Source organism: Camelus bactrianus, chromosome 12 (assembly GCF_048773025.1).
Source record: "Camelus bactrianus isolate YW-2024 breed Bactrian camel chromosome 12, ASM4877302v1, whole genome shotgun sequence".
NCBI classification, from domain to species: Eukaryota; Metazoa; Chordata; class Mammalia; order Artiodactyla; family Camelidae; genus Camelus; species Camelus bactrianus.
Genome location: NC_133550.1, coordinates 7,522,825 through 7,549,887, shown reverse-complemented (window position 1 = coordinate 7,549,887; position 27,063 = coordinate 7,522,825). Strand labels below are relative to the sequence as shown.

At 55.0% G+C, this 27,063-nt stretch overlaps 3 protein-coding genes and 1 long non-coding RNA gene across 13 annotated transcripts; 2 read left to right on the top strand and 2 right to left on the bottom strand.

Moving 5' to 3' along the window:
* Positions 1–691: 691 nt before the first annotated feature.
* Positions 692–3,597, top strand: CDK4 (cyclin dependent kinase 4). 2 transcript variants are annotated; one of them, XM_045510170.2, is made up of 8 exons: positions 692–906; positions 1,334–1,589; positions 1,728–1,863; positions 1,980–2,147; positions 2,286–2,395; positions 2,654–2,704; positions 2,843–2,978; positions 3,204–3,597. In XM_045510170.2, the coding sequence occupies exons 2-8, from the start codon at positions 1,372–1,374 to the stop codon at positions 3,294–3,296; spliced, it is 912 nt and encodes a 303-aa protein (XP_045366126.1). In that variant the 5' UTR covers positions 692–906; positions 1,334–1,371; the 3' UTR covers positions 3,297–3,597. The 2 variants fall into 2 exon arrangements, with proteins under 2 accessions (XP_045366126.1, XP_010944635.1); XM_010946333.3 differs by having other exon boundaries at positions 693–906; positions 1,353–1,589.
* A 172-nt stretch (positions 3,598–3,769) lies between these two features.
* Positions 3,770–12,954, bottom strand: TSPAN31 (tetraspanin 31). 4 transcript variants are annotated; one of them, XM_074374629.1, is made up of 6 exons: positions 12,808–12,954; positions 5,612–5,779; positions 5,275–5,355; positions 4,803–4,934; positions 4,386–4,499; positions 3,770–4,287 (listed from the first exon to the last, which is right to left on the bottom strand). In XM_074374629.1, the coding sequence occupies exons 3-6, from the start codon at positions 5,350–5,352 to the stop codon at positions 4,213–4,215; spliced, it is 399 nt and encodes a 132-aa protein (XP_074230730.1). In that variant the 5' UTR covers positions 5,353–5,355; positions 5,612–5,779; positions 12,808–12,954; the 3' UTR covers positions 3,770–4,212. The 4 variants fall into 4 exon arrangements, with proteins under 4 accessions (XP_074230730.1, XP_010944636.1, XP_045366127.1 ...); XM_010946334.3 differs by lacking the exon at positions 12,808–12,954 and adding an exon at positions 6,309–8,588; XM_045510171.2 differs by lacking the exons at positions 5,275–5,355; positions 12,808–12,954 and adding an exon at positions 6,309–8,860 and having other exon boundaries at positions 5,651–5,779.
* Positions 8,826–25,283, top strand: AGAP2 (ArfGAP with GTPase domain, ankyrin repeat and PH domain 2). 6 transcript variants are annotated; one of them, XM_045510169.2, is made up of 18 exons: positions 8,826–9,072; positions 15,619–15,677; positions 16,275–16,362; positions 16,565–16,650; positions 16,798–16,945; positions 17,938–18,072; positions 18,378–18,487; positions 18,917–19,075; positions 19,237–19,323; positions 19,405–19,509; positions 19,910–20,072; positions 20,256–20,375; positions 21,099–21,227; positions 22,423–22,571; positions 22,672–22,762; positions 22,895–23,117; positions 23,243–23,498; positions 23,681–25,283. In XM_045510169.2, the coding sequence occupies exons 1-18, from the start codon at positions 8,913–8,915 to the stop codon at positions 23,921–23,923; spliced, it is 2,511 nt and encodes an 836-aa protein (XP_045366125.2). In that variant the 5' UTR covers positions 8,826–8,912; the 3' UTR covers positions 23,924–25,283. The 6 variants fall into 6 exon arrangements, with proteins under 6 accessions (XP_045366125.2, XP_074230723.1, XP_074230724.1 ...); XM_074374623.1 differs by lacking the exon at positions 8,826–9,072 and adding an exon at positions 12,624–13,936; XM_074374621.1 differs by lacking the exon at positions 8,826–9,072 and adding an exon at positions 12,624–13,936 and having other exon boundaries at positions 18,914–19,075.
* Positions 22,160–24,148, bottom strand: LOC123614426 (uncharacterized). The gene is made up of 2 exons (XR_006721791.2): positions 24,009–24,148; positions 22,160–23,492 (listed from the first exon to the last, which is right to left on the bottom strand). It is a non-coding gene; the product is annotated as an uncharacterized LOC123614426 (long non-coding RNA).
* Positions 25,284–27,063: the final 1,780 nt, after the last annotated feature.

Genomic DNA, 27,063 nt, shown 5'->3' with positions numbered 1-27,063 from the left:
CCTTGCCCCTCTTTCCGTTGGATTACTATATTAATCTGTCTTCCATCAGTCCTTGAATCCTACTTTTGCCCTCAGATGCCTACTGTCTACTCTCTATTTTACACGACCACACAGTCAGCTATATCTTTACAGATAGCCTTAATCACTGCTTTAAAGGGCTAGTGCCTGAGACACCAAAAAACCTCACAAAACCCCCACATGCGCACAGGAAGCAAGTACTCAGTAAAAATTTGTTGAATGAGTGAAAGAAACAAAGACACAAATGAGACTGTCTTCCGATTCGGTGAAGCAGAAAGCCACCAGCACCACCTCTCGTCCCCGGACCCCATCACCGCATACTGAGAGTGAGAGACGTGTAGCGAGACTGGAGATGTGCTCAGGCTCAGCCTGAAGCCTAGAGTTGGGATCTGGGTGGCCTTGGTTGCCATGGCACCGCAAAGGTCTCCACCCTCTCTCTTCTTTCTCCCCACCCCCCCCGCCAAAGTTACGGCAACCAGTCACATGCCCTGCCGCGTAACCACACCTCTGCTCCTCCGAGCAAAGTCAAGTGGTCACGTGTGATAGCAACAGATCACGTGGCTGCCATCGCCCCTCCGCCCCTTTCCCCTCCCCGCCCCGTTCCTAGTCAAAGCCGCTCCCGGCTGCCCCTCTGCGCATGAGTAGTCTGGTCACGTGCTCCGAACGTCCGGCGTTCGCCCCGCCCCCCCGGTTTCCGCGCGCCTCTTTGGCAGCTGGTCACATGGTGAGGGTGGGGGAACAGGGGGCCGCTCTAGCCTGCGGCCTGTGTCTATGGTCGGGCCCGTAGCGTCCAGCTGCCCCGGACAGAGCGCGAGTGTATGGCGCCACAAGAACCGGCTCCGGGGCCCCGATAACGGGCCGCCCCCGCAGCTCCTGGAACGGGGCGAGGTAAGTGTAACCCCTTTCTAGGAATGGGGACCATTCTCGTCCTCCACGGTGTCTTGCGCGGGCTGGTTATGAAGGGTCGCTCGAGGGCGGGAAGTGGGGCAGGGCGTAATCTGTCCCTTTGTGGTCGTAGGGAGGTGTAATTTCAGAGACTGGATGTAGGGTCTTCGATGCAGGGGGTGTGTCGTGTGGGATTTCCTTTGTGCGGGGCTCGATGGTCCCCAAGGAAAAGACACTTTATTCTAGGGTCTCACGTGGCTGGAGGGGTTGGGGTTAGTGTCATTGTATTACCTGGTGGGGGCCGGCCTCATGGAAGCTCGGGGAAGGGACGAGATGCTGTTGCTGTTGTCTTTGTAATGTCTTTTGTGGGAGTTACTTTGTTGCTGCAGGCTCATACCATCTGAACTCTGAAAGGGAATTTCGATGGTAGGAGTCTCTTGTGATTGTAGGGTCTCCTCTGGTCTGAGAATGACTACCCCTCGATATGAGCCAGTGGCTGAGATTGGTGTTGGTGCCTATGGGACGGTGTACAAAGCCCGTGATCCCCACAGTGGCCACTTTGTGGCCCTCAAGAGCGTTAGAGTTCCCAATGGAGGAGGCTCTGGAGGGGGCCTGCCCATCAGCACAGTTCGTGAGGTGGCCTTACTGCGGCGCCTGGAGGCTTTTGAGCATCCCAATGTTGTACGGTGAGAAGAAGGTGGAGGGTTGGGAGCGGGAGGTAAAAGGGAAAAGACAACCTAGACAAGTGGGCACCCTGAGAAAACGGAGGAGGCCTTGTTGGGTCAAAGATAATAGATCAATGAGTGATCATTTGTTCTGGCCAGGCTGATGGACGTCTGTGCCACAGCCCGAACTGACCGGGAAACCAAAGTGACCCTGGTATTTGAGCATGTGGACCAAGACCTAAGGACATATCTGGACAAGGCACCCCCACCAGGCTTGCCAGTGGAGACCATCAAGGTGAGTAGGGTGGATAGACACTGAGAGGTGGACTGGGACTTTTGTAGTAGCATCTGATGTGATTTTAGGGTTGGTGCCTAGTTTCCAGTTTCTCTGTACCCCCCCTTCCAAACCAGGATCTGATGCGCCAGTTCCTAAGAGGCCTAGATTTCCTTCATGCCAACTGCATTGTTCACCGAGACCTGAAGCCAGAGAACATTCTGGTGACGAGTGGTGGGACAGTCAAGCTGGCTGACTTTGGCCTGGCCAGGATCTACAGCTACCAGATGGCACTTACACCTGTGGTCAGTAGAAAGATGATAGCCAAAATGGGTTCGGATTGCAGGGAGGAGAGTGATGGTGCATAGCAGTTGAGAAGTCACATGTTTTTCATGTGCTTCATGGTAACCCATAGGGCCCTCATCCATTCTTTCTTGTTACAGGTGGTTACACTCTGGTACCGTGCTCCGGAAGTTCTTCTGCAGTCTACGTATGCAACACCTGTGGACATGTGGAGCGTTGGCTGTATCTTTGCAGAGATGTTTCGTCGAAAGTATGGGGCCCGAGTATCCTAAACATTTTTGAATTTCCCCAATCTTATTCGTAAACCATATCCATACCCTGCCTGCTCTCCCACTTGAATGCTACTGACCACCTTGTCCATAACTAGAAGCTCTGAAGTGTTCTGGAATTAGGAATTTCATAGCCCTTCATTTTTCATACTCTTAACGTTTTGAGCCACTAAAGCAGTGATCATTCTACCACCGTAACTTTGAAAATGACTGCTACCTTGTGTCTCTCTTCACCTTAGGCCTCTGTTCTGTGGAAACTCTGAAGCTGACCAGTTAGGCAAAATCTTTGAGTAAGTGGCAAAGGGGAAAAGGGTTTTCCGTTCTGAGTCCTTCTGTTTCTCCTGAGCCCTGGACGGCAATGGGCTCTGCCCCCGGGGATGGGGGCTGGAGAAGGGCCATCCTGACCAGAGTTCTCCTGTTCCCCATAGCCTGATTGGGCTGCCCCCAGAGGATGACTGGCCCCGAGATGTGTCTCTGCCCCGAGGAGCCTTTTCCCCCAGAGGACCGCGCCCAGTGCAGTCAGTGGTTCCTGAGATGGAGGAGTCTGGAGCACAGCTGCTGCTGGTACTGGACTTGGGTGTGGGTATGGGGGTGAGATAGGGGTGAAAATGGAGCAGTGTAAAAGGGACCCAAACCAATCGTGGTTACTGAGACTTGATGGATAGGCTAGTTTTTATCCCTGCTTTGAATGACCGTCTGCAAAGAGGGTTGTAGAAAGTAGCCCATTCAAGGTATTGTTGGGGTGAGCAGAAGTCTTTTTTGTTTTCTGACCTTTGCCTCCTTTCTCAGGAGATGCTGACTTTTAACCCACACAAGCGAATCTCTGCCTTCCGAGCCCTGCAGCACTCTTATCTACATAAGGCAGAAGGTAACCCAGAGTGAGCCAAGAAATGGTTGCAACAGAACGAAGAAGAGAAGCCGACATTTCCCTTTGAACACTTGAGTGCAGAGCCCCCCACTGAGAAGGCGACCTCTGCCCTCATCTCGGAGGCTGTGGAGATTCCTCCTCCAACTTTTTACCAAGAATATTTTGCTGCCTTAACGACATTCCCTTCCCACCCCTCCTTTCGAGGCTTATCCTTCTCCTGCCGCCCATTTCCCTACACCAAGGGGTATATCCCCTTCTCTCCCATTTTATACAGGAAAAAACAAAACAAAGAAATACGGTCTTTTTTTTTTTTAATGTTTCTTCCTCTGATTGGCTTTACCATTTGGGGATCTGACACACCATTTGGAAGATGGAACTTCCCTGCAGAATCTTACAGATTTTCCTTAGATCGCAAGGCCTACACAGTCAGTGGAGCCCCTCAGTTGGCAAAAGGGAAAAAGAGGCACTTAGATTGCTTCCTTGGATGTGGAGTTCAAATGGCTTTTATTTTTATAGTCACTGAGCTTCCCCCAACTGGGTCTTGCTTATTATAAGAGTTCTTGGTGGCTTTCTCTCTGGCTCTGTCCCCGATTTACCCTTGGAGCCAGGATGTGTTGAGGTGGTCCAGCGTGTGGAAGAGAGAAGAGGGAGAAGAGCCAGGGATGATTCCAACCCCCATCCCATCCCATGGACTCCCAGGAGCTTCCCATGTCCACTTAGAGAGGAAGGAAGGTTTTCTTTACTCTTTATAATCTTGCTCCCACCAAAACATGTCAAGGCATAAAACCTAGCTAGTTATCTTTAGGGAACATGGCGTAGGGCCTTTCCTTTTCCTCAAAAAGGGCTTTAGATCCCAGGTTTTCCCTAAGGGAGAGAGAAAAAGCTTAGGGAGAACAGACAGCAGGAGAGAAGTCAGAAGGATCCAGAGTCTCATAGAAAGGCACTGGGGTTGGCTCGAGGATCTTTCTGATTCCGAAATCTCATCGCTAGCCAAACACCAAGGATCTGTAGAAGCAAAGGAAAAGAGATAAGCACCAACTCTGAATCTCTGGGGCTAAGGCCTGAAGACAGAGGGTATGTATTAGGGAACTGGAGAATGTTACCTCTGTGAAGCTGAAGAAGAGTCCAACACCCCCCAGAATTTTCAGGGCTTCATCTGAGTGCTTAAGAAGCTTTTCGCCACACATCTGGCATGTGGGGCTCCTGCTCTTGCAGATCTGAGGAAAAGATGAACGCGTCTGTTTGGAGGATGCAGGGTTGCTAAGCTACTCTATCCTAATACTTAAGGGGATGGCCCTAGAAATTGTTTTTCCAGTTTCTGATCAGTATGCTACAGACTGGAATCCCACTTGGCTAAATCTCCAGCTTTTGTATCCATTCTCCAACCCCCACCAGCACACCCACCCAAGATAAGTGTGCTGCTGGAGAGAGGCATTCACATTCAAACTCAAACCTGCCAATTTGGGCATTGTCCTTACCCAGTTTTCCTAACCCTCCCCCAGTTTCCCAAATCAACTCACTGCAGTGCAGAAAGCGTAATCTTGTTGATCCAGGGCTGTGAGGTTGAACAAGCCACAGCAATCAAAACTTCTTTCCAGTTCATCCCGGGTCTTATTGCTCATGACCCACCAAGAAGCATTAATGACATCTGTCTGGAGGATACAAGCAGAGGGAAATTATTTGATGCTGCTAACCTTAAGAATCTCCCCTACAAATCCTCCCTAAGAATCCTGATCCCAGGTCAAGTGCCTCAATTTCCCTGTTGGAGCAAAGGGAGTTAACGTCCTTTAGAAGCGAAGGTGCAGGCACTACAACTATCCACCTCCTTCTGGATCATCCTCATGGATGATTAGCCAGACCTCCCAGAGAAGCAAATGGCTCAAGTCTGGACGTAGTGGACCTAAGAATGATCTTTAGGGTCAGACTGAGAGTAAGGAGTTGGGGGGGGTGGAGTGGGGGGAGAAGCAAGTATTTGAAAGGGCACCTTCTTACCTGTTTACTTAGGTTAATAGCCAGACATGAGCAAGAGATTACAAACTGGAAGACGAAGACCAAACCAAGGATGATCATGTACTGAGAGGAAGAGTTACGGGAAAAAAAATTCCTAGATTCCTTTGTTCCACCTGCAAAAACCATCAGAACTCATCTATTCATACAATTTGTACAACCATGTCCGTTGAAAACAATAAAATCGTCAATTTTTGTTTCATAGACTATAGGGGAGGGCAAGGAGACACCCCCAAGATCCCTGAGGTTTCCTAGCCTCTCTTAATTTCTTCCTCGTTGACTCAGCCCTCCCAAAAGCCCCCATCACTTCAGGTCAGGATACAAAGAATAGCAGTACTTGGTGGTGGTTGATAGCACCCACCAGTCCAGCTACCGCGATGAGAAGAAGGAAGACTCCCACAGCAATGACTCCTCCGACGATGTGTATGCTGGATACGAGACCAAGGCCCTTAGCCCAGGCAGCCACTCCAATGAGCAACAAGCCTACCAGCTAGGGGAAACAAAGAGCAAGATACATCTCAAAGAATTCTATTGTGCAGCATAGCTAAAAATCATGCGCGGGGGGAGTGGGGGAGAGCTTGGGCAAAAATGGAGAACTAGGTTGTGTGTGAATGAGGGAGAGGAGGTGATTTCAGGGCCAGGAGCATCCCTGGGCACCCCCATTGGAGGTCATAATGGCTGGAGTGGGGTGGGAGGTGGCAAAGATAGTGGAGTCTGGGAATATAAAACGGAACATTTGCCTTCATCCATCACTTCTATTTTGGGAGAAACCGAAGTTCACAGGAGGGAGGGCTGGGCCTTTATGCCTCAGTTTATTACTGCCACCCCCCAGACAAACCCTCTGATCACCGGAAGTCTCCCCTCTTCCCACGGAAGTCCCCAGGAATTCCCTCTTCGCCGGAAGTCCCCAGGAATTTTCCCGGAACCCCCAGTACACCCCTCTCCCCACCGGAAGTCCCCTAGAGATTCTTCCCATTTGCCTTTCGGCCCTGAAGCTTCCCCCACCTCCAAAACCTCACCATGTAGACCACGTTGAGCGCGCACAGCGCATTCTTGGAGCAGGCAAATCCTCCGCAAACCATCTCCCCAGCTTTGGGGACCCAAGTGGTCCCAAGGACTTGGGGGGAGGGTCTTGGGGACTGTCTTCTTGGACCGCGGCAGCTTCTGTCTCTTTAAATCGAGTCCAGCCAAACCTAATCCTCTGCGCCTGCACCGTCCCACCCCTGCTTTTGGATTGGCGAAACTCAGGGCTAATCCAGGACTTCGATGGCTTGAATGCCAATCAATCTGTACTGTGTCACTGACCCGCCTACCGGCTCCTCCTAAAGGTTTTTTTACTGGATGAAACTTAAAACTGGAGGCAGGCCCTCCAGAGATTCTCATAGGGGCCAGAGCCTAAACTTCAAAACCCCAGATTGAAAACGGAGCTTTCTGTGATCGCAGATGGAGGAAAGCTAATCCGAGGGGAAGAGTCTGGTGAAGAGACAAGGTGTTACTTCGAGAGCAGGGTGAAAGGGCTCCTCTCAAGGGAGCACCCTCCCCGCCCCTTTCCCATTGTCTTGCAGTGACCTCATGATGACGCCCCTGTTTGTTGCTATTGCGTCACACCCGGGAACACCCAGAGAGGCAAAATATTGAACTATTTAGCCCGACCGCAGAGGCCCCGAGTTGGGCACAGCCAACACCCAGCAAATCCTCACGTGTTTGCAAGTGTGTCCACTAGTACACGTAGTTTGTTCCACATCCCCTCCTGACGGGATCTGGATATGCTAGAAATTCAATGTGAAAAGCAGCAGCCTCGGGCCGGCGCATTGCTGTATGTGACAAAGCCACAGGTACAGACATGAGTGTGCTGGCATCTTCGGAGCACATGCCTGATCCTGGGTTCATAAAAAAAAAAAAATGACAAAGGGAGGGGTCTTGACTACGTATAAATATGAGAGGAAGGAGGAGTCTCCACATTTTCACTCTGGGGGCGGGCATTGTGGCTGATCAATATACGTTTATTATTGAATGCTTTGACACACTGCGGATAGGAAAACATACAGTTCCTCTTTCCTCCAGGAAAGAGGCAGTCATAGTAGAAACACAAATGAAAAACCTCCCTTCAATTCCACAGAATGATTTACATTAGTGTGTACTTAGATTCCACGACTGCATAAGTGGCATTGTCTTAACTGCGAGAGTCAGACTGCATGGGTTCCAACTTTGCCACTTACTAGCCGTGTAAACTTCGGACAGTTATTTAAGCTCCCTGTGCCTATTTCCTCATCTGTAAAATAGGGATAAATAACAACACACCTACCTTCTGGGTTGCTGTGAAAATTGAATGAGTTAATGCACATAGAATGCTTAGAACAGTCCCTGGCACATAGTAAACACTCATTGTTAGTTAGTATTGTTTCGGCTGTTTTCAGGTTCCAATGGGTAATCCCAACCCTAATTCTCTTATCTCCCCTAATTCTCTTATTGCCAACTACACATTCACATATTATAATCCTCTATCCTTTATAAATTTATATCAATAAGATACGCAGGAGAAGAGACATTTGGCAGGGTCAGAAAGGTTTGAGTCCTGAAACAAAGTGATTAGATCAAACTGTCCACTCTTTTCCCCTTCATCTGATCCTGCATCTTCATTCTTTCCCTCAATTCCTCATCCACCCTCTTCTTCCCATTTCCTAAATCAAGGGCAAGACAGTGGTATTAAGGATAAGGGGAACTGGTTGGCAAGCATCTTGGCTGTGTGGTGTAGTGAGAAGGGCATCAGAATTATGATCAGAAAACCTACATCAGTATCTTTGTTTCACCTCTTATTGGCCTCTCTGAGCTTCAGTTTCCTTTTCTGCAGAATAGGGATAAAAATACTGCCCCTTTGGGCCTGTCATGAAGATGATGTACATGAAAATATGTCGTAAACTATTAAGTGTTATAGACAAGTTAATTATTATGAAAGCAATTGAACATGGAGCATAGTGGTTTTGTCTGGTTATAGGTTACTGTCTTCTATAACCTGTTCTCCCTGTAACTACTTGACCCTTTTAAGCAGGAGGCGGTTACAGTGGGTTAGTCAACTAAAGGAGGGTTACCTTGCAAGGTGTAAGTATGCAAGCTCTTTGGATATACAGAGTGGGTGGCGAGTACAACTAAGCTGGAATGCAGGATGTTAAAGGTGCCAGACCAAGTGTGTATGGATTCCTGTAAGAGTTTGAGACTGAACATAAACCCTGGTAGGTCACCAAGAGTTTAGGATTGCACCTGGGACCAGACATGCCACGTTCTCCCAGCAGCAACACCCATCTTAATTAGCCACCTCCCACAGGAGGCCCTAGGATGCTTGTTAAGGTATCTCCATCCACCTGTCTGGGGAATCGTAGCAGGGGCAGGCTGGCAGAGCCGATAAGCCAACGCTAGAGGGGGTGGGTGGTGCAGGAGGTAGTGCTGACCCAGGCTGTGGGTTTGAAACTCACCAGTCAGGAAGTGAAGTCGACAGACGGAAGGGCGGGCAGGGGCGGGGAGTTCTGGGGCACAGCAGAAGGGGCCTTTTGGAGTTTGGGGGCTGCAGGGACATGGGCCTTGGGACCAGAGGTTGCTGTTAGCCCCCCAGGACAAGTCTGGGCAACATGCATGCCCAGAGGCAGTTGGCTGTAGCTGCAGTGAGAGCAGAAGTCAGACGACATGAGGTGGCCAGGCGGGCTCTAAGCCGCCTCAGGAAGCTGGCAGAGAGGGTGAGCGACTCTGAACTTCGGGACAGCATTCAGGCCTCACTGGAAGTCGTACAAGGTAAGATAAGGGTTAGCTCCCAACTTGGGTGTATTGGGGACCAGCAGGGACATAGAAGGGCTTGCTGGTCATACATCACTTTCCAATCAGCCACTTTCTAGTCTCCAAGATGGAGCTGGGAATCTGGGGAAGAATACATTTGGAAAGGATGGAAACAGACATGGGAGGTGTCATTCTTCCTCTTTTCCCAACTCTGATCCTTCTCTTTTCTCAGAGGATCAAAATACAGGTCATTGCTGAGCTGACCTTGGCAATGGAGAAGTGGGTGAGCATGGGGAGAGCAGGCCATGGCAGACCCATGGTAGTCTTGGACCCTGCTTGGAAAGTCCAGGGTGGGAAGAAGTCTAGGGCAGGAGGTTCTGGGACTGGATAATGTGGTCATTCCCAGGACCCATGAAGGATCAGTGACCTCTTGTTCTCCAGCTGTAGAGAGAAAACACACAACACACACACACACACACCACATTGAAATACACCACGCAAAGAATCTCAGGCTCCCAGGGACACACCAACACTCAACACATCATGCTCTGTGCAGCCAAAGTGCAGAGAAGTCCCCAGAATTCTTCTCGGCCTCCTTTTGTCCCCGTGCTCCTGTTCCTGTCTTCCCCCACACACACACCTTCCGCTCTACCTCCTTAGTGCCATTAGAGCAAGTGATGACAACACAGGGAGGAAGTGCTGCCATGGCAACACCATCCGCCACATCCTCCTACCCACCCCTGCCTTCAGTCTTGTGGTGGGGCCCTGGCAGAAACAGCTTCTCTCTATCCACAAGGCCCCACCACTAAGGAACTGGTGGAGCTGGAGGTCTTCTCCAGTCTGCTCTCATCTCATTTGCCTCTGAGGCTATAAAGAGCTATAAAAGCTGGCTACTTTGTTCAGGAAAGGTGTCTGGGAGAAACACATCCTCCATCATATCCTGGTCTCTTCCAGCCTCTCCATTCTTAGTTGCCTACCTGGGGGTGGGGGTGGGGCAAGAAGGCAAGAGACCATTCTTTTCATCAAGGATACCTCCTGATGGCAGAGGCCATCAGAGCATAACTTGAAGGAACAGTTTAGCTCAGGTTCCTAAGGGAACAGCCTGATCCCTTCCTATTGCCCTTCTGTGGCTGGTGCCCCTCTCATCTCCCGTCCCCCACCCTTTGTCAGGAACTACAGCTGATACTTTCCCTGCAGTCTTAGCAGCTGGAACTGCAGACCTGGGGGAGTGGCCCCATGAGGCCTCCCAGAGAGGAACTCCAAGCCCCACCTCTGTGGGGGAAAAAAAAGAGGGGGTAGGAGAGAAGTTCAGGCCAGGTAGAGGAATTCAGCTTAGCTCTGGAGAGGAGCAAGTGAGGAGGGGTGGAGGCTGAGCTCTCTGAAAAGACCACTCTTCATAAGTGATTTGTTCCACTCCTTCCCCAAGAGTCAGCATTCTGTTCCCATTGAACATAAAGGAAAACTGAGGCCACCAAAGGAAGGAAGGAAAATTAAGAAACAACAAATCGTCACCCTCTCTTTTGGAAAAGGTTGCTGAAAGGTCTCCTGTTCTGGGGATGGTGTCATCCTACTGCTGGGGGTGGGGGGGCGGGTGGTAGGAGGGGCGCAGCACTGGGGAGGGCTGCTGACCTCCAGACAGGACTGCGGAGGGATTGGGTACGGGTCTCAGGGAGAACAAACGGCATCCAGCATCCTGGTACCACCCCCTTACCCCCTGCCAGGCGGAGCACGCTGCCGCCGGCTCCTGCCTCTGAGAGCCGCCCACGACAGCACTTATTATAGTCTCCGCTGCGTCAGGAGGGTGGAACGCCAAATTAGGGGAACGCTGAGACTCCCCGAGTGTCGGGGAGGGGTCTCCAAGTCTGAGGGGAGGCCTCCTCCAACTCCCGCCCCACAGCGGTTGGTCTCAGTCTCTGCTCCTCATTGCCCTAACCCCTTCAACCTTCGTCTGGGCTGGAGGACAGTGAGCCTTCAACTCCAGGGTCTCTACAGAGGTGGAGGACACAGAGCAGACGTTTCTCGTTCTCTGTCTATCTCCTTTTTAACCTTCTAAAAGAGCCCCACCCCAAAAGCCTCAGGAGACTGAATGGAAACCAGAAGAGGCCTGTTAGCGCTGCCTCAATTGAGAGGGTCTTTATATTCGGGGAGCTAAATACCCCACACGTGGGTAATCAGGTGTGAAGGTGATGCCTTCTTTAACCCCAAATCCCCTGGCAGGTGCCCCCACCCACCATACCCACCGATCCTCCTCTCTGCTTATCCCCGCTGTTTCCGAGGCACTCTTGGAGCTGCGGTTGCTATGGAGACAGGATGCATTTTGGTATGGGGGGGGGGAGTGGCGTCAATCTGTAGACGTATTCCTTCTCCTTCTACCCCGAGCTGGAACATTTTGATTCACTTTTCGGCCTGGGCTCCTCGACCTTGCAGATCTCTCCCCTCCTGAAGCACCCCCCTCCTTTCACCCACCCTGCTAAGTTCCATATTTGTCCCCATCCCTAGGGAACACTTTCCAAGTTCACTTTGGGACAGTTAGGCTCAAGTCGAGGCCGGGTCAATCTGTTGCGTGTGGAGGGTGGAGGTGGTCGAAGGGGCTGGGTCTTGGGGAAAGGAACTGCGTGAGAGTACTTGGAAGAAACAAGGGGTCCTGGGAAAGGGATTTCAGGGCTCCCCACTTTCTCACGTCAGCTTCCCCAGGATTGGCAGTAAACCCGTGTTTGCTCCGTTTTCGCTCAGGACTGTCCACCCATAAATCGATTTTTACTCTTGTCCCTAAATGCCACACCTAACAGTAGATCTCCCTAACCGTGGTGTGCCAGGGGAAGGGGCTAGAGTTTTGGAGGAGGTGAGTCCAGGTTCCAAGAAATCCAGCCCAGGATTTGGGAGGGAAATCCAGTCCTGGATTTTGCACCGCCTTCGCAGACAGCCGTGCTGGTGGAGAGAAGGTGGGGGGGAGGTAGGGTGGGGGGGGCGGGGGGCCGCCTCCTCCTCACTGTGAGGGGAGCGCCCGGACACAGCGCGCATCCGGACCGAGCCGAGCCCTGGCGAGCCCCCGGACCCTGCGCCCGGATCTCACGCCCCTCCCCTCCCAGACCCCAGACCCGTGGGCTCCCATCCCCTCTGGCTTCCCTCCTTCCTCCCCCGCCGGCGCCTGTATCTCCATCCCCAGCATCCTCCTGGCGCCCCAGCGAATCCCCCGCACGACCAGCTCCATTAGCTTCCTACCTTCCTAAAGACCCCCCTCTCCGACCCCTATCCGCAGCCCCTGTCCCTTGAGTCCCCATTCCCCGCCCCTGCCTCCCCCGCACCAGTTCTTCTCCCTTAGCTTCGGGTTCCTCTTTTCTGCCCCCTTTTCCTCCCTCTCCCCTATTTGCCCCCACTACAGTCCTCCCCGCCCTCCCCCGCCCATCTCAGCGCTCCTACCCAGGCCGGGGTGCAGGGTCCGGCGCGCCTCCCCGGAGCAGCACCAAGGTCCCAGGGCTCCAACGGGGTGGGGGCGCAGGGCGGGGAGCATGGGGAGGGGGCGCCCCGTGTGATGGGAGGGGGGCGCAAGCGGAGGCGGCGGAGGCGGCGGCGACAGCGGAGCCGGGCCGGGGGCTCAGCGGGGTCCAGGGGCTGGGGGCAGCGAGCAGGGCGGCCCCATGGCTGGGCCCCCCTGAGGCAGTCCGGGGGAGTCCCCTCCCCTCCCCAGCTCGGGGGTCTCGGGGCCCCATGAGCCGGGGCGCGGGCGCGCTTCAGCGCCGGACAACGACCTACCTCATCTCGCTGACCCTGGTCAAGCTCGAGTCGGTGCCTCCGCCGCCGCCTTCTCCGTCTGCGGCCGCAGCCAGCGCCCCAGGGACCAGAGGTGCGGAGACCGGGGATCCTGGCAGCCCCCGAGGCGCGGAGGAGCCGGGCAAGAAGCGGCACGAGCGTCTCTTCCACCGGCAGGATGCGCTGTGGATCAGCACGAGCAGCGCGGGCGCCGGGGGCGCGGAGCCCCCCGCCCTGTCCCCGGCTCCGGCCAGTCCGGCCCGCCCCGTCTCTCCCGCTCCCGGCCGCCGCCTCTCCCTTTGGGCCGCCCCTCCGGGGCCCCCTCTCTCCGGGGGGCTGAGTCCAGACCCCAAGCCTGGGGGCGCCCCCACCTCCTCCCGGCGCCCCCTGCTCAGCAGCCCGAGCTGGGGGGGCCCGGAACCCGAAGGCCGGGCGGGCGGCGGCGTCCCCGGCTCGTCCTCCCCGCACCCCGGCACCGGCAGCCGGAGGCTCAAGGTGGCTCCTCCTCCGCCGGCTCCCAAGCCTTGCAAGACCGTGACCACGAGTGGCGCCAAAGCCGGCGGGGGCAAGGGCGCCGGTAGCCGCTTGTCATGGCCGGAAAGCGAGGGCAAGCCCAGGGTCAAGGTGTCAAAGAGCAGCGCGGGGACTGGAGCTTCTGCCGCTGCCGCTGCCGTTGCTGCCACAGCCGCCGCCGGGGGAGGGGGAGCGGCAGCCACGACCTCTGGCGGGGTCGGGGCTGGGCCTGGAGCCCGAGGGAAGCTGTCCCCTCGGAAAGGCAAGAGTAAGACCTTGGACAACAGTGACTTGCACCCAGGACCGCCTGCCGGCTCTCCTCCTCCGCTAACAGTCCCAGCAACCCTGGCTCCAGCCGCTGCTGTCACCGCCACCTCCGGGCTGCCCACTGGGCCTGCACCTCCAGTCACTCTGGAGCCTCCAGCTCCGGGGCTGAAGCGGGGCCGGGAGGGGGGCCGAGCATCCACTCGAGATCGCAAGATGCTCAAGTTTATCAGCGGCATCTTTACCAAGAGCACAGGGGGGCCTCCTGGCTCTGGGCCTCCTCCTGGACCCCCGGTCCTGTCTTCTGGCAGTGGGTCCAGGGAGCTGCTGGGTGCAGAGCTCCGCGCCTCCCCTAGTGAGTAGGACGAGGGTCTGAGATAGAGGAGGGGAGGGTACCTGGAATGCTCAGCTTGGGATAGGGGAACGGTGTGCTGGATAGAATCAGAGAAGCTTCTTTCTTGGGTGGGCCAATGAACTAGGCTCCCTCTTCCTTCAAGGATTGGGGCAAAGGATCAGAAGTCTTGGTGTCAGTGAATAGACATTGTGCGACATAAGAGATGACTTGATTTCAGAGGCACTCAGAAAGCCTCAGAGCTTTCTGGAGAAATAATGCCCTTGGTCAGAGTGACTGTAGGAAATTGCTCCCAGAGAAGCCCCAGACCCCTCTTCCAACCTCAGCTGGACTCTGGGAGCATGAAACAGGACTTTGCCTTGCCCAGAGGAACACTGAAGGTGAAAGGGATAAGGAAGCCTCAATTTCTCCTGAGCACTTGGGGTCGGTGGCATGAGAGTGACCTTGCAGGCAGTTCCTCGCCAGGGACAGGTCTTCCCCTGAACTGAGAGCAGGCTAGTGAGGCAACAGGGAGGGGCTGTGTTTCTTTCCAAGCGGTGAAGGCGGACTGGGCCCAACAGGAGTGCGTGGGGGCTGGAACGTGCTGAATACTTGAATGTGAAGTGAGAGGGGGCGGATAGGAAGCCTCACTTCCCCCACAGCCCACCCCGGCCCCAGTGCAGCATTGAAACCCCCAGGCGGCTGACCGGGAGTGACTGGGGGGGGGGGGGCCCAGAATTGCAGCAAAGGCAATTCTTACCCCTGGAGACTTGGGAGGGGGTATGGAGAAAGTAGTGGTTTTTTCCTGGGGATGTCTTTATTTATTATTTATTTTCTGGAAAAGAGAGCCGAGGGACTCTTGGTTGGGCTCACACTCCTGGGAAAGGAGGCGGGTCCAGGAGCGGGGGCGGCCCCCAGGGTTTGGCTCTGGAGCGGGTGGGAGCAGATGGCTCCGGATCCCAGAGTTCCCGCCGCAGCTGCGGCGCCCCGGGAACGTCCGGCCAGTGTCAGGCGCGGGGGATGGACCCGGCGGCGGGCGGAAAGAGCATCCTTCCCTCTCCCGCCCCCCTATCCTTCCCCAGGCTTGTGGCTTCTCTCGGCCAGGGAATGAAGGAAGCCCTTCCCCACAGTTCTTTTGGAGGGTGCTTATTGGAAGGGTATGGGAGAGAGAGGCATAGAAAAATCCAAGCTCCATTCCTCAGGCTGTGGGGAGGGGTCACGGCCACTATGCCTTTGACCTTGAATAGAGGGAAGGATATCCCTCACCTCAGTTTCTCACCTGTGAAATGGAGATTGAGGAAGACCCACTCCCTTCTTTGTCCCAGCCACTCTTCTTGGGATCTGCCCTGGGAATCAGGCCAGTGGGGAGGAAACCTTCTATTCTTCCAGAGGGAAGAACCTGCCACTGTTAGAGCCCCGGTCCCCCGGTCTGGGGCAGGGACCTACGTTTTGGGATGTGCTTTAAGGGAGATGCCAACTGAAGTATTTTTGTCTTGCTGGCTCTGTTGCTAAGCAACCACTGAGCGGCAGCAACAACTGTGGGAAGAGCAGCTAGGATGGGAGGCCTGGGGACCACTCTCCAACCTAGCCTTTCCACGCAGCTTTCCAGCCCAGGCAAGGCAGCTGCAAAAGGAGGAGAGGTAGTTGAGGGCTGGAGCCCTTCTGGGCCTGGAGCAGCTCTTCTTCTGACTCTCTTCCCATTACAGAGGCTGTGGTCAATAGCCAAGAATGGACATTGAGCCGCTCCATTCCTGAACTGCGCCTGGTATGTACCCAGTCCCCTCGTCTGTGTGAAGGCTGACCTCCTACCCACTGCACACTCAGCTCTCTCCCCTTCACCTCTTTCCTTTCTCTGTCAGAATGGGCAACAGTTTTCTAGGTCTGAGATTCTACCTTCATAGCACCTTCCTGGGACTTGATACATCCTTACAAGTTTGTCTTCTCTAGTGTCCCTTTTCCTGCTTGTCCATGGTCCTCTTCCAGGCTTCTCCTCATTTCTAACATCTCCCCATTAGCCCTTCATGTTCTGTTGCCTAGAATTGGGTAAAACTTTTCCCTAGAATTCTGACATGCCCCCCACCACACATACATCTAGTATGTTTCCTAAATAACACAACACCGAAAAATGGAACTGAATTGCTCACATTCTTCAGCTTGTGGGCCACTTCAGGATTATTTTTTTTTACCACATTCATGGCCTGATCCTCCTGAATGCTCTCTCCTGACTGTCATCCAGGCCGTGTAGGGCCCTGTTTGGATGACTTAACATTGTCAGTCCCTTTGAGTTCTCTGGAGGGTCCAGATCCAAGCATCCTACCTCCCCTTAATTCCCACAATCTCTGCTCTACAACCTTGTCCTCAGGGTGTGCTGGGTGATGCCAGGAGTGGGAAGTCATCGCTCATCCATCGATTCCTGACCGGTTCATACCAGGTGCTGGAGAAGACAGAGAGTGAGTTCTCAGGAGCCATAAAAGCTAAGGATTGGGGTCAGGGATCTGGGATCAAGGACTAGGCAGTGTGATCAATGACCATGCAGGTGTGGAGGCCAGAGGGAAGGATGAGGCCATGATAGCTAAAGTACAAGGAACAAGGGGAGGTTTCCTAACCTGTGACCTCTGACCTCCTACCACTTCCAACTCTTCTGGTGGACAGGTGAGCAACACAAGAAAGAAATGTTGGTAGATGGACAGACTCATCTGGTACTGATCCGAGAGGAAGCTGGAGCGCCTGATGCCAAGGTGAGGGGTGAGATGATAGGGTAGGCAGGTGGGCTGGCGTCAGTACTGGCCAAAAGAGAGGGCTCTGGTTTCCCAGGTCTCCCTGGTTATAGCATCCAGAGGAGTGGACTTGTCTGACTGTCCATTTGCTCCCTCACCCTCCGCAAGTTCTCAGGCTGGGCAGATGCTGTGATCTTGGTCTTCAGCCTGGAGGATGAGAGCAGTTTCCAAGCTGTGAGCCGTCTCCATGGGCAGCTGAGCTCGCTTCGCGGGGAGGGACGAGGAGGCCTGGCCCTGGCGCTGGTGGGGACACAAGGTAAGGAGGGGCTGGGGAAGCCATGTTTTCAGGGGAGTCGCGCTGGGTGCTGCCCAGCCTAGGTGAGAGCTTGGTAAGGTGTAGACATGGCCACTTGGGTTTCAGCAGCCTTTTAGAAGACGACTGATTTCCGAATAAGGGAGTCATTAAACCAAACTTCCCAAGGTCTGAGAGAGAAAAGGGGACTCTCCAGGAAGAAAAGGAGAGTACAGTAGCAATTTTCATTCCTCTGAGATGTCATCTACCGGGTGTTCACACACAGCCCCTCCTTGCCATTTCCCGATGCCACCACCATGGGAAATGCAGAAAGTCTCAGGCCCTAGTGTGGTTAGAAAGCCTTTCCCAGCTTCCCCCTGCTCCAGCAGGGTGAGGCCGACACCTTTCAAAAGAACTTACTTGAAAACAAAGAGAAAACATGAACGAAATGATGGAGAAAATGGGAGTCACTAGGCCCTCTTTTCCACCGGAGCCAAGAAAAGCTTCTCCAGTGCCTGCCTGCATGCAGCTGGCAGGACTTTCTGTCTGGATGCCTGTCCTGCAGGTGCCTGCCTCCACCTGTCGCTGGCCTCCTGGTTTCTTGCTGCAGATGAACAGTCCACCTGTTACCCACGGACATTCAACCTCTTCTTAGTTTATGTGCCAGGTGTCCTCCCACTCAGTTTGGGGTTCATTATTTGCAGGGCAGAGTGATTGTTACTGGTGATTCTCCGCCATTTCAGACCTTAGCAGGAAGCTTTGTTCACCTCTGAAGTATGCTTTGAAGACACACACACACAGAGCTCACCTAGTACTCGTGTGGCAGCTGGGCACGTGAGCTGGGCCCCGCGTTCACAAAAGCGTTACACACTCCCGCTCCAGTGGGTCACAGGACGGATGCTCTCACACACTGTCCCGAGTGAGCCCAGCCTGAGCCTGGAGCCCGAGGGAGAGGAAAGCAGCAGAGTGGGGACGGGACCCCCCTGTCCAATCCTGCTCCTCTCTTGTCCCCTCAGACAGGATCAGTGCTTCCTCCCCTCGGGTTGTGGGCGACGCTCGTGCCAGGGCTCTGTGTGCCGATATGAAGCGCTGCAGCTACTATGAGACTTGTGCCACCTATGGGCTCAACGTGGACCGGGTCTTCCAGGAGGGTGAGTGTGGTGATTCCCTGCATATGTGGGAGTCAGGGAGCTGAGGACAGGCTTTTATCTGTGAGTGACAGGAAATTAGCCTGCGTGGGAGGGAGGAGGGATCAGGAAGGACAGAGAAGGTTTGCTTAAAAACCACAAGGTCCTTCTGGCAGGAGGAGCTGGCAAGGCCACAGGTGGCATGAAGTCCACAGTGACAAGGAAGTAGGGGCCTATGTTATCTCCTGGGGATTTCTCAGAGCTGGGCATTAAAGGGCGCTCTTGTGTATCTGCTCTGCTCACACCTCCTTCCCCTTCCCCTCCCTCAGTGGCCCAGAAGGTGGTGACCTTGCGCAAACAGCAACAGCTTCTGGCTGCCTGCAAGTCCCTCCCCAGCTCCCCAAGCCACTCAGCTGCTTCCACTCCTGTAGCTGGGCAGGTGAGTTAGGGTTTCAGAGTCCACTGCGGGGGACAGGTAGGAATCAGAGGAGGGGTTGGGGATCCAAGGACAGGTACAGAGAACCCTAGGAGGTTGGGGGTGGGGGCAGATGGAAATAGCAGTGACACCATTTGTAGAAAATGCGTTGGACTAGAAATCAACCAGGTTTAAAACACCATTTGCAATGTCCTTGAGTAACTCACCTAAAGCTCACAAGGTTGTCAGGAAAATTGTATGGCATAATACTTGTGAAGTCAACCTTTGCAAAATCTAAAGCACTGTGACAACGCTAGTGAGGAGTTTTATTATTGCTAGTACAAACAAATCGTGATGAGATGAAGGAATGTCTCAAATTCCACATCACTAGGTCTAACTAGCTTGGTAGGGTGGGGGCATCTCAGCTGTTCTGACGCCTCCATCCACCAGCAGGCTAGTAACGGGGGACACACTAGCGACTACTCTTCTTCCCTCCCATCCTCACCCAATGTTGGTCACCGGGAGCTCCGAGCCGAGGCAGCTGCAGTGGCTGGATTGAGCACTCCGGGGTCCCTGCACCGGGCAGCCAAGCGTAGGACCAGCCTTTTTGCGGTATTGGACATTGTGACCACCATCTGCTTGTTCCCTGTTACCTGCCCATCTTCCCTGGCCCCTAGACCTCTTTGTCAGGCCCTTCTTCATCTGTCTTCCCTGTCCCATCCACCAGTATATCCCTCCATCCATCCTCTAACTGATGCTGATAATTATTCCAGAATCGTCGGGGCAGTGACTCTGAGAAGCGGAGCTTGGACAGTCGGGGAGAGACAACGGGGAGTGGACGAGCCATTCCCATCAAACAGGTGGGTGGACCGGGGGCCAAGGGCAGGCTGGAGGTACCTGGTCTTACTGTTTTTTCCCACGTGTCTCTTTCCATTCTCCAGAGCTTCCTACTAAAGCGAAGTGGCAACTCCTTGAACAAAGAATGGAAAAAGAAATATGTGACCCTCTCCAGTAATGGCTTCCTCCTCTACCACCCCAGCATTAACGTGAGTGGCAGAGACTGGCTGGGCCACACTGGCTCTTCCAGTCTGTGCCTCTGACAAACACTAACATTGTTTCTGGGAAGCACTAGTCTTATTCTCTTCAGTCTAGCAAACATCTGTTAGGCACCTACCACATGCCCATACTGGAGATAGGAATGTGAATACACCTCCCAAGGACTTACAGTCTAGTGGGAAAGAATGGAGGAAGGACCTCCACCTGGCCTGCCATCCAGGGATGCTTTCTGGAGGAGACAGTGCTGGGCCCAGTCTGTTGGCTCATCCCAACCCAGTCAGCTCCCAGGGCCCCCTCTCCAGTCCTTCTCTAGCCTCTATTGTTCAGTGCTTCCCAGCACCACTGAGCACCCTAACCTTCCCTACACTCTCAACCCTTATACTCCTGCAGGATTACATCCACAGTACACACGGCAAAGAGATGGACTTGCTACGAACAACAGTCAAAGTTCCTGGCAAGCGGCCTCCACGGGCCATCTCTGCTTTTGGTCCCTCAGCCAGCATCAATGGCCTGGTCAAGGACATGAGCACTGTCCAGATGGGGGAAGGCACTGGTGAGTGAGGCTGATGACAAAGGGGCAGGAGAGGGGCCAGGGCTAGGATAAAGGAGGGGTATAAGGGAAGTTGGGGCTAGGACCAGTTAAGCAGGAAGATGGGTGATAAAGAGGGACCACATAAGGAATGGGGCCCAGAGACTGTGTGGCTCACTGAGGATTTATCTTCTTCCCCTCTGACAGAAGCCACCACTCCCACCCCAAGCCCAAGCCCCAGCCCCAGTTCCCTGCAGCCACCACCAGACCAGACATCTAAGCACCTGCTGAAGCCAGACCGGAATTTGGCCCGAGCCCTCAGTACTGGTCAGTGAGGACCCACCCTCTGTCCACTGTCTTCCAGATCCAGATGGGGTGTGGTGGGAAATGAAACTTGGGTGGGAGATTCAAGGTTGGACTCAGTGCATGAGTGGACACCCTGAGCATCAGCTGGGTGCCAGGCACCAAGCTCTGTGTTTAGCATAATGGTTAAGACAAGTGGGTTCTAGAGCTAAGCTGCCTGAACTTGAATCCTGGCTTGCCACTTGGGCAAGTTACTTGACCTCTCCATGCCTCAGTTTCCTCATCTGTAAAGCAGAGATAATAGTTTCTACCTCAGAGGGTTGCTTTGAGGCTTAAACTGAGAACATTGTCCAGCACATAGTCAGCCATCAATGTTTGGAATGTTTGGAAATATGTACTTTTTGAAAAAAGCAAGTAACATTGTAACGAGTGATCCTCACAACAACCTTGTCAGGTCAAGATTATTATCCCCATTTTAGGGATGAAGAAACTGAGGCTCAGAAGATTAAGTGACTTGCTCAAGGTCTCAAGGCCAGTAAGTGGCAGAGCCAGGATCTGAGAGCAGGTCTGACTCTAAACCACTCATCTGCCCTCCTCCCCAGGAATGATCAAGGGGGACACCCTAGAGAGGGTTGGCTGAGGAGGGGGACCCTAAAATGCCAAAGCTAGTTCAGGGGAGACAGGCTTTGGAGAAATCAGGAAATCTGTGGAGGGGACAACTGAGACAGCTGTGTCCCCCTCCCCAAGACTGTACCCCATCTGGAGACCTAAGCCCACTGAGTCGGGAACCCCCTCCTTCTCCCATGGTGAAGAAGCAGAGGAGGAAAAAGTTGACAACACCGTCTAAGACTGAAGGCTCAGCTGGGCAGGCTGAAGGTGAGGCCCTGGTGGGCAGTTCCACTCCTACCCTGGACCCTCACCCCCAACTCCAGATCCCTGGCCTCACTCCTGCAGGAGGAGGAAAAGTGCCTGAGCTGAGTGCTTGACTATCATTATCACTCCGCACAAAATTTAGCCCCTGTGCTTCCTCCCATCCCCTTGCCAATGCCTTTTACCCCCGTAGTCCCCAGCCCCTGTTCTCAGTGACCTCCATAAGCCTGTAGCTCCTGCTCCCTCTCCTAATGACTCTCCAGTTCCTGTTACTGCCCTCAACTCTGCTTACCACCCTCAGCTCCTGCACCCAGAATGCCCCATGACCCCCAGGGACTCAGCCTCTGGCCTCAATGTCCCCTGCTGACTCTTCAGCTACTGGGCTCTGACCACTCAGCCTCTGTTCCCAATAACTTGCTGTGATTGCCAAGCTCCCCCAACAGCCTTTGACTACAGTGTTTCCCATTCCCTTCCCAGTGACTCTCCCCAGACCCTTGAGACTTTTGAACTCCAGCGACCCCTCACCCCAGGCCTGTTAACTCCTCCTGTCCCCTTTCCCCATGTTCAGTCAGATCCTGACCATCCCTTCCCCTCCCAGAGATCCGGCTCCTCACCGGTCATGATAACTGGCGCCCACTGCCCCTGTTCTCTGCCGGGTGCTCAGACCCAGGTTCCAGATCTGCCTACTCTCATGGCTCTTGGCTTCCGCTCTACTCTGCTCTGGGGCCACTGACTTTAGTTCTGCTTTCTCTCCCCATCTGTCTGTCCTGCTTTGTCTCTGGCACTCTCTGTCACTTTCTGTCTCCATCTCTCCATCTCTCCACCTGCCTCTCCTTTTTCTCCTTTCTTGGTCTCTTTCTCTGTTCTGCTCTCCATTCTATCTCTATCTCCTTCGCTTCGGGAAACCAGCCAAGCGCAAAATGTGGAAACTAAAATCCTTTGGTAGTTTAAGAAATATTTATAAAGCAGGTAACAAGCGGGGGAGCTGGGTGGGGCGCTCAGCTGGGGTGCAGAGGGGTGGGGGTTCCCCTGCCTTCCACTGCATGTGCTCGGGCTTCCTGCTCTCCCCCACCCTCTGCTTTCCCAACCCCTCTGCCCCACTCCTGGGGGCTTGGGATGGATTCCAGGGAGGAATGGTTTGGGAAAGGCAGCTCCTGTTTGAATTCTGTCCCTCATGACCCCATCCCATCCCCCCACCCAGAGGAAAACTTCGAGTTCCTGATCGTGTCCAGCACTGGTCAGACGTGGCACTTTGAGGCAGCCAGTTTTGAGGAGCGGGACGCCTGGGTTCAGGCTATCGAAAGTCAAATCCTAGCCAGCCTGCAATGCTGTGAGAGCAGCAAGGTCAAGGTAATGGGTCGGGGGTGGGCAGAGAGCAGAGGTGAGTGTCTGAGGAGTACGGAGAAGGGCTCACAGGGAGAGTCAACACTAAACCCAACCATTTCTGCAGCTGCGCACAGACAGCCAAAGCGAAGCCGTGGCCATCCAGGCGATCCGGAACGCCAAGGGGAACTCTATCTGCGTGGACTGCGGGGCCCCCAGTGAGCGCAAGGGGGCAGTGGAGGGGCCCGAGAGGGAGCGTGGTTCGCTGGAGTTGGTGAATGCTGGGGCGCCCGTGCGGCTGGGTTGCCATGCTGCTAGGCCAGGAGCTGACCCCTGCACTTCGTCCCCAGATCCCACGTGGGCCAGCCTGAATCTGGGCGCACTCATCTGCATCGAGTGTTCTGGTATTCACCGGAACCTGGGCACACACCTGTCCCGCGTTCGCTCGCTCGACTTGGACGACTGGCCGCGGGAGCTGACCCTGGTGCTGACAGCCATTGGCAACGACATGGCCAATCGCGTGTGGGAGAGCGACACGCGGGGCCGCGCCAAACCCACGCGGGACTCTTCGCGGTACGCGTGAAGGGGAAGAGGGGTGGGCTTAGGCTGTGCGGCTTCCGAGAGGATTCCCTGGGTAGGGAGCTGAGGTCCTAGGTGGGGGTCCCTAGAGCCCTTCCGGTTGATCCCTGGTCCTGCAGGGAGGAGCGCGAGTCATGGATTCGCGCCAAATACGAGCAGCTGCTGTTCCTGGCGCCGCTGGGCACTCCCGAGGAGCCGCTGGGCCTTCAGCTGTGGGCCGCGGTGCAGGCCCAGGACGTGGCAGCCGTTCTCCTGCTTCTGGCCCATGCGCGACACGGGCCGCTGGACACCAGCGTAGAGGACCCGCAGCTTCGCTCCCCACTTCATCTGGCGGCCGAGCTCGCCCACGTCGTCATCACGCAACTGCTGCTGTGGGTACGTGAGAGGGGGATGGTAAAGGGGCCTCCGAGGACTCCGTCTAGTCTGGGAAACAGCCAGGCGCAGAGGAGCCCGAGATCTCCAAAGGGACCCCGGAGGTGGGCCGGGCGACCCCGGGGAACCTGCGGGCGAGGGCAGGTCCGGGGACGTACGGTTACGCGGCTGTCTCCGCCCTCTAGTACGGCGCCGACGTTTCCGCCCGCGACGCGCAGGGCCGCACCGCGCTGTTCTACGCCCGCCAGGCTGGAAGCCAGCTGTGCGCAGACATCCTTCTCCAGCATGGCTGCCCGGGTGAGGGCGGCAGCACAGCCACCACCCCCAGCGCGGCCACCACCCCCAGCATTACCGCCACGCCCAGCCCCCGCCGCCGGAGCAGCGCCGCCAGCGTGGGCCGCGCCGACGCCCCTGTCGCGCTGGTATAGTTGCGCCGCGGGAAAGACACCCCCACCCCACACGGGCCGGGCACGACCACACCGGGTGGACCGCTGGACAGATGCACCCACTCACCTCTCCAATCCGCACCCCGCCCCACGGGAGCACTTCTTCCCCCCATGAGGGCACAGCCCCCACGCCTCCCGGAAGACACAAACTCACTTCCCTCTCCCCAACGAGGCATGGAGACCCCAGCTCGACACGCCCCCTCTCCACCGTTTCCACACTCGGATTGCTCTGGGTCTACCCAGTGGGTGTTTCCGGGAGGGGACACCCCCACCGCAGTCCCTGCCCCTGGCCGTTTGGGTGTGCTCGCTCGCGCCCCCTAGGGGCGGGGGGAGGACATATTCCTGCTTGTGCTCGACAATCCCACGGCAGGAGCATTTACCCAGGCTGGCTCCTGGGGCGACGCCATGCCACAGGGAGGAATTAGTATGTGGGAGGGCTAGCTCTGGGTCTTGGGGCCAATAAGGGGGACCCTACCCCTTCCATGCTAATCTCACTGCCCAGTGAAGGGGGAAGGGCAGCGAGGGGCAGGACCCCTGCTGCCCATGGGGGTAGGGGGTCCCCAACCCTTTCCGTGAAAGGGACCATGAGGAGTGGAAATCAGGACGTCCCCCTACATCCACCCATGGATGGAAGCTAAAGGGTCGGGGGAGCCAAAAGCCTGGATCCCTCCTCACTACTATCTTGGGAGGGAGAAGGGAAGGAGCAGGAGCGGGCTAAGGGGACTGGGGAGGGGCCTTGTAATTTATTGCTTTGTTCCCCTACAAGGGGGCGGGGGGCGGGCAGGGGCTTGGGGAGGGCGGTTCAGGGTAGGGGAAGCCAGGGGTGGGCAGGGGGTGGGGTGGGGGTGCTCTCGGGTTGTGAGTGTCTGTGACCGTGACTGCGTACCTGTGACTGTGCAGCGCCCGTGGTGATCTGGGGTAGGGGGCACCCCTGCAATGGGACCCCTCCCCCACTGTTCTTCCTGTCCAGCCCCTCCCTTCCGCTGGAGCAGCTCAAGACCCATCCCTCAACCCCCTGATCCCTCCCAGCCAGGTTAAGAAGGAGGATATGAGGTGGCTGGGAGGGTTTCCAGGCCCCCGTCTCATCCCTAGAAAGGATATGGTGGGGTGGATTTACCTGGCCCAGCCCCATCTTCCTCAGCCAACCCAGACCTTGGGCCTTCTGTGTCAGTTGTTTCCGGTCTTTTTTTTTTTTTTTTTCTGGCTAAATATTTTGCAAAGGACCAGGTAATTGGGGAGAGGTGAAGGGTGGGGGTAGGGGGGCAATACCCCCCTCATCTTCTCCAAGGCAGGTGGTGTGAATCTTCTTCAACAGCAATTAAAGAGGAAGTGATTTTGTCTAGGGGGTGAGCTGCTGGTCTGTTCTTGAAGAGGCGGGTCAGGGAATGGCCTTGGTCAATGTGGGGAACTGGAGGTGGGAGAGGGCCAGGGAGGGTGCCTCCCACTGGGGCTGATGGCAGGGCAGTATCCAAGGATGTGAAGATGGTAGGTCAGATACTCTATCATGTACAACAGTTCTGGGTTCATTTAGTGGAAGGAGACAGGCAGGTCAGAACAACAGTGGGGACCCAAGGAGCAGAGAAGTCACTGACTTCCAGGATGACTCCTATTCTGGGAAGGAGTTGGGGTGTGGGGCTTAGAGGACAAGGACAGGGGAGGGGCCCACTTGGAGTAAGTGGTGTAGCTTCGGTTAAGAGCAGGAACTTTGGAGTCAGATCTGATTTCAAAACCAGCTAGGCGGTGTTGGGCAGGTTACCTTGGGTACCTCTGTTTATTTGTAATCTGAACAGTGTCTGTTCAGAGGTCACCTGGTAAGGGCTCTCGCGTCAGCCCTGGAGGGCTGCCCCGGGCCAGCCTGCTCACTCTGAGCACCTAGTACCAGAAGTAGATCTTACACTACTCTCCTGGCCTGGAGGGAAGAGGTGAAAGGTCTGGCTGCAGAGGTCCCTGGTGTCACAAACTCCGTGCCCAGCTGACGCAGACAGCTGAAAGCGTTTGACCTGGCAGAGGGGCCAAGTGGGGTGGTGTTGGGCCAGCAGCCTGTGCAGGGTGGGAAAAGCCACATACATATTGTTAGCCACCTTGACACACCAGTTTATGGCCCATTGTCTCCTGGTAGAGTTAGTTCTGGCCCTCTGCACCCCTCAGCCCCACAAAGGATATTCAGTGAAGGTGCGCCACTGAGCTGACAAGCAGTGGTTGCAGGAATGGGCCCAGGTCCCACTCACATGGGAGGCCCTGGTTCTCCAGGGTCCTAGGCTGGGTGACCACCTAACACAGCGGTCTGACCCAGAAAAAGGTGTGGATTCAGGGGTGTGGGTGCAGTGACAGGTGCAGATGCAGGTGTGTGGTCTGGGAAGGCAAAGCTAGAGGAAAAGAGAGAAGTAGCAAAGAAGACTCAACTGGAAGACCCCACCACCTCTCCTCCCTTTCATCGGAGACCCTGGGCTCTCCTCCTCCATCCCCACTTTCCTTCTTGGTGGCAAAATCTCACTGCCTTCCTCAGAAGCTCGAGAGTGTGAGAGGCTGTGGGGAGGAAACAAGGACCCTGGAGAGAGTGAAATAACCACAGGGAATCACGGGCCAGTGGGAAGTGCCTTTCAGTTCCCACCAGTGAAAGGTGGTCAAGGTGTCAGGACCCCCACATCAAATCCCAGCACTCAGTACTCCAGTGGCTTCTTTTCCTCATGTGCTGCATCTTGGCCTGTGGGAAATACAAAGGGTGGTTGTGGATGGGCTGACAGGACACTGAGCCCTCCAGGCTGGCAGAAGAGGACTCTGAAGGGGACTTCCTGGGGGCTGAAGGAGAGCTGCTGCCCCTTAGCGTCCACACCACCTTCTCAGCTGCCCTTGGGGTCCTCACCTGGATTCCTGCTGCCATCTGCCATCCCCCGATTCCTTACCCGCTCCTGGTCACCATCTGCCACACACCCTGCTCCCTGCCTTTTGTTTGCCTTAGCACAGCTGGGACAGAACAACCTTCTCCATGGGAGTTGTACCAGAAGCCAAAGTAAAGTAAAAATGAATTTATTATTGAAAGTACAAAATGACTAAATCTAGTGAGGTTTCTAGAAATTCGTTTTCCTTTTTTTCTTTTTAAAACTTTTTTATTGAAGTATAGT

Excerpts from the sequence above, each read along its gene's own strand:
- AGAP2 (XM_074374618.1), top strand. The coding sequence starts at position 12,763 with ATGAGCCGGGGCGCGGGCGCGCTTCAGCGCCGGACAACGACCTACCTC. Across the intron at positions 20,073-20,255 it reads CCAGATGGGGGAAGGCACTG|AAGCCACCACTCCCACCCCA; the intron begins GTGAGTGAGGCT and ends CCCCTCTGACAG. Across the intron at positions 22,572-22,671 it reads GTGAGAGCAGCAAGGTCAAG|CTGCGCACAGACAGCCAAAG; the intron begins GTAATGGGTCGG and ends CCATTTCTGCAG.
- CDK4 (XM_045510170.2), top strand. The coding sequence starts at position 1,372 with ATGACTACCCCTCGATATGAGCCAGTGGCTGAGATTGGTGTTGGTGCC. Across the intron at positions 2,396-2,653 it reads GCAGAGATGTTTCGTCGAAA|GCCTCTGTTCTGTGGAAACT; the intron begins GTATGGGGCCCG and ends TCTTCACCTTAG. Across the intron at positions 2,979-3,203 it reads CTGGAGCACAGCTGCTGCTG|GAGATGCTGACTTTTAACCC; the intron begins GTACTGGACTTG and ends CTCCTTTCTCAG.
- TSPAN31 (XM_010946334.3), bottom strand. The coding sequence starts at position 6,371 with ATGGTTTGCGGAGGATTTGCCTGCTCCAAGAATGCGCTGTGCGCGCTC. Across the intron at positions 5,780-6,308 it reads CGCTCAACGTGGTCTACATG|CTGGTAGGCTTGTTGCTCAT; the intron begins GTGAGGTTTTGG and ends TGTTTCCCCTAG. Across the intron at positions 4,288-4,385 it reads TCTTCTTCAGCTTCACAGAG|ATCCTTGGTGTTTGGCTAGC; the intron begins GTAACATTCTCC and ends TTGCTTCTACAG.